Raw genomic sequence first — 4,713 nt, 5'->3', positions numbered from 1 at the left:
CCCTTGAATTCAACAACAAACTAATTAACTTGAATAAAAATTCATATACACTTAAATTAAAAACCTAAATTAAACCTTAAAATGCGTGACTAACAAAATAAAACTAGCCTTTTCATAAGGAAAGAGATGTTTTTATTATTAATTAATTTAATTTTCTGTTTTAGAAATCAAATTTGTTTAGTATTAGTTTGTTTTTATAATTTCTTTTAGAGACGTTTTAAAATTTCATCAGAATTCAAAACTATATCTAAAACTAGGTGATCATCATATTATAATAAAAAATTGTTCGAAACTAAGCTGATTCATTTTTCAAAAAAAACAAAAAAACAAAATCATTTCATCAAATGGGCCATAGTTCTTACCAATTTGATGTATATTTTATAGCTTGAAGTTATGGTGTTGCTCTTTTTTCTTTTTTTCTTTTTTTTTTAATTGTTTTTTTTCCAATTATCAAGACATAAAATAAAAATTAAAGAAGAAGAAGGGAGGAATTGAATATAAAGTTAACTCTCCTTGTATTTGCATAGAACAATTTAAGGGTTTTTTCACACTGAATATTTATAATCGACTAAGACATGAAATATATAGAGAACAAATCTCTTTCATCTTTTATATCTTCAACCTCCTAAACCATGGCTGCAACAAACAGCCTGAATCTTAGGACACTTTAATTTCTAACCTTTTTATCATCAGAAGCTTTAGAACGAGGGCCGGCCGCCGTGAGCCCAAGAATAAGCCTCCTGGTTCATCTGCCCACCGCCGCCATTCGGTAGCAAGTTCGGCGGTAAATTATACAGTGGAGGCATAGCTGACGGATCTCCGACTCCGCTTCCGATGCCTTGAGGAGAACCGTCGACTGCGCCACCGCCTGCCGATGTGTGCCCTTGTGCTCCTACTCCGCCGCCTTCTTCCTCCTCTTCCAAGGGTAATCTTTCATATGTCGCGTTGGAAAATGTTGCAGCAATCACCATCACTGGGCCGGCAGCGGTGAGTGGCCCGACGACGCTGCCGCCCACCACTTGCCCTTGTCCACCGGCCAAGTAGATCGTTAGTCCAGTGGAGCCGGGCGGGGCTGGTCCTGGGAGGAAAGTTCCAGTCAAAGAAAGAATCTCGAACCGGCCATGGAGGGTTAAGACTGCACCGGGGGCAGATGGTTGTCGGAGTGTGACATTCGTTACCGTACCGCTGCCACTAAGCACAGAAACACCTGTTAAGAATACGAATAAAAGATTAAATTTACTATAACGCATCCGAATTTATAAATTTAACTAAGCTAAATTAACCTAATTCCAAAACATAAACTCTTGTGTATTTTATCCATGAGTCAAGTATTAGATAATTAAAATCAAAAATTAAATTTACCGCAACCTATTAGCTTAAGCTTTCACCTCTCTGTCGTCGTCGAGCGAATTGAGCAACACTTTCGGCGATATCAGCTCCATTAGAAATCTCCATGACATGGCTTTTTAGGGCATTAGGGCTATCTCTAGTAACAAAGATAGGTGGCTTAGGCTTATTCTTGGAGCCCGGCGGGCGGCCACGGGGACGGCGTGTTGGAACTTCAACAGCTCCTTCTTTAGGTTCATCGCCACCGTTATCCCTATCATCATCGTCATCCCCGCCGCTGTGGACAGGTCCACCGTTGTCGTTCATGGAGATTCCGAGATCTGGTTTTCTCATGGCAGAGGAGCTGGTTGAGGTATGATCAACTCCCGGAAGACCCATCTGGCCGGAAGTCCACCACCGGTTGGCCATCATCAAAAATAAAATCTTTTTATAATTTTCAGATCTTGGAAATTTTCAGGGTTTAAAATGTCACAATTTGTTTAAAAACAAATTTTGTGCTGAAGAAGAAGAGGGTATTGTGGGGTTGAAAGGGGGAAGAAGAAGATGTAATAATAATTTAGAAAAAAGGGGGAAAATAGAGAAATGAATATGATTAGATGAGAAAGGATTAAATTAATAAGTAGTACTGGGAGATGTAAAGGGAAGGATTAAGCAAAGGGAAAGTATCAGTGAGAGAGAGAGAGAGGTTGAAATGATGATGAGGGGAAGGAGAGGAAAGAAAAGGCAAAGAGATGCCTAGAGTTGAGATGGACAAGAAAGTATGTGAGGAGAGAGAGAGAGAGAGAGAGAGAGAAGGTTTTTTAGAAATGTTGAGGGTAATGTGAGTGTTGTGTGTGTTTATTTTAATATATATACATATAGATAATTTGTGAGTTTTTGGCCTTATTTAATACAAGAAATACTGAGCCAGCACGATGTAGTTGATAATTTTATACGGTTTTTACGATGGATGACACGGAATTTGTGGAAAAAAAAAAGAAATTTGTCCTATTTTTTAAATTGAGGTTTCTTGACCTTTTGCTAGCATCATATTTAGGTAATAACCGAAATAAAACCTTACCAGGTAGGGTTGGTCACTTGTTCTCCTCTCTCTTGCACCCTCTTTCCTTTTCTCTCATACAAATTAGTCTCCTCTCACTCTCGCTCTCTTGTTCTGCAACACAAAACCTTCGATCAACACTTGTGTGGGAAACAAAGAGAAATTGATAATCCACAAAGAAGAAAAATACGAAGAAGAAGATCCTTTGCAACACTTTTTTTTATAACAAGAAATCAGTGGAAGAAGGATCGGTAGGTGTATTAAGATATCTTAACTAGGTTAATACACCTGTAGCACCCTCTACACACAAATTCATGAAGAAGAAAACCTATGAAGTAGATGGAGAGGAAGAAAGATTAAACAAAACATCGGAGGTTAGGGAGATGAGAAGATTGACAATAAAGAGAAACCATTTTGAACTTTAGGATTGTTTTTTTTTTTTTTTTTATTTTAAAATTTTAATCGAATTATCTCATTGAATATATACATAAACTTCAAAATTGTATACAATAATTATCAAAGACGTATAAGTTTTACAATCTACATTTAATGGTATAAAATGATGAATCATAATGTAGCGATGTGATTGAATAATTTGTTGATTTAAAATGGAGAGTGGTTGGAGGTAGTATGGGTGTGTGACAAATTCATTGCAACCTGCTTTCCTCTCTCTATTTGAATAAAAAAAAAAAGAAAAAAATGTTGAGACGAAGGAGGCAGTGGGGATGGTGATTAAGAATTCTAGGGTTTTTGTGTGAGTGGGTTGGCATGCGCTTATGATGGTGGGATGCACGTCCTTGTCTTTACTGTCCCCACTTCAAACATATATACATAGAAAAATAGATTAGCCTAAAAATTCAAATAAATATAACATCATTTAATCAACAAAAACTCTTTTTAATCTCACCTTCTTCTAACCCTGTCCATATAAATAAATCTATTTATATTATTGACTCATTTCTCTTTTCATATGTTTCAACTATATATGAAATTCTCCTCTTTTTTTTTTTCTTTTTTTTTTATTGGCTAATAATATATATATTCACAATTTCATAATTTAAGTTAAATATGAAATCAATTATTGTGTTATGATTAATATATATGTTTATCTCTCTTTGTTTTTAATTAATATATGATCCTTTTTGCTAGAAGAGAGTGATTAATAGTATATATGCAAAGAATTTTAATGTATAAAATTTAGTTGGGTATGGAAGAATCTATCAAAAGTTTGATTCTTCCATCTTTTGGATTTTCTCCTTTCCAATTGTCTTTTCGTTTTTATTTAAGAATTTCGAATTTAGCGTTCAAATATTTTTTTTAACAATATACTAGATAGAAGAAAGAGGGATCAAAGGGTGCACTATAATATCCACACTCTAAAAAAATATTTAGATTTTGAATATGGAGTGCTTGCAACTATTACGACAACATTTTGGATTAACAAATATATTTTTTTTTTAAAAATAGACAAATCCATCATAGAGAGAGACTAATATAATACTTTGAAATGTCTCAATCTCACACGATGATAAACTTACTTGATTTTTTGATGACTATTAGTGAGCATTTATCACATCTATCAATAATATATATCTTCATCAAAGGATAGATACTAATATATGAACAACATGAATATATACATTTTATCATGTTTTATATGGTATTATACCAACATTAAAATGAGAATTACATAAAATTGTTTAAATTAAATAATGTGTGTAGAAATATCGTCATATTGGGTGCGATCATACTGACACTAATGTACCAGATTCTATCAAAACTCAACCATTAAACGTGTTTAGACGAGAATAATACTAAATTGGATGACGACTTTATAAATTCCTCGTGTCGCACCTTAAAAAAAAAAAAAAACCTATCCCAAAATAAAAGTCCTAAAGGAACTCCCTTTTTAAATATAAAAAATGTGAACTGCCACTCAATAAAATTTTACTTTAAAATATTTTTCCTTTAAATTTTTGTTAGTGTTTATGAGAATAAATTGAAGAGATTTTTTTAGTACTTGAATTAAATACTACTTCTATCTTTAATTGATTTAAGTACACTATAATAAAAATGAGTTTTCATGTCTCTAAAAAAATGTCATTATCACATTTAGTGATTCCTTTTTTAGTCTTTGAATCCACCATCAAAGAAAGTGTATAGATGACACACAAAACCGAGTCATTATTTTTTTTCCATGACTTTTCAATTGAGTCAACAATAAGCATTTGTTGATATTTATTACCTATCATGGTAACATTTTTATGATAATTTATCATTGTCAATAAATATCAAAAAGTTGACTTCTGTCAATTAAACATGATCTA

The 4,713-nt window shown here is 33.3% G+C and overlaps 1 protein-coding gene across 1 annotated transcript; it reads right to left on the bottom strand.

Moving 5' to 3' along the window:
* Positions 1-491: 491 nt before the first annotated feature.
* On the bottom strand, positions 492-2,206 carry LOC120080257 (AT-hook motif nuclear-localized protein 20-like). The gene is made up of 2 exons (XM_039034873.2): positions 1,389-2,206; positions 492-1,207 (listed from the first exon to the last, which is right to left on the bottom strand). The coding sequence occupies exons 1-2, from the start codon at positions 1,756-1,758 to the stop codon at positions 699-701; spliced, it is 879 nt and encodes a 292-aa protein (XP_038890801.1). The 5' UTR covers positions 1,759-2,206; the 3' UTR covers positions 492-698.
* Positions 2,207-4,713: the final 2,507 nt, after the last annotated feature.

Source organism: Benincasa hispida, chromosome 6, assembly GCF_027475165.1.
Source record: "Benincasa hispida cultivar pf3 chromosome 6, pf3_genome.v1.1, whole genome shotgun sequence".
NCBI classification, from domain to species: Eukaryota; Viridiplantae; Streptophyta; class Magnoliopsida; order Cucurbitales; family Cucurbitaceae; genus Benincasa; species Benincasa hispida.
Note: the sequence above shows the minus strand (reverse complement) of the source record. Positions and strands in the feature narration are given on the sequence as shown.

Excerpts from the sequence above, each read along its gene's own strand:
- LOC120080257 (XM_039034873.2), bottom strand. The coding sequence starts at position 1,758 with ATGATGGCCAACCGGTGGTGGACTTCCGGCCAGATGGGTCTTCCGGGA. Across the intron at positions 1,208-1,388 it reads CGCTCGACGACGACAGAGAG|GTGTTTCTGTGCTTAGTGGC; the intron begins GTGAAAGCTTAA and ends TATTCTTAACAG.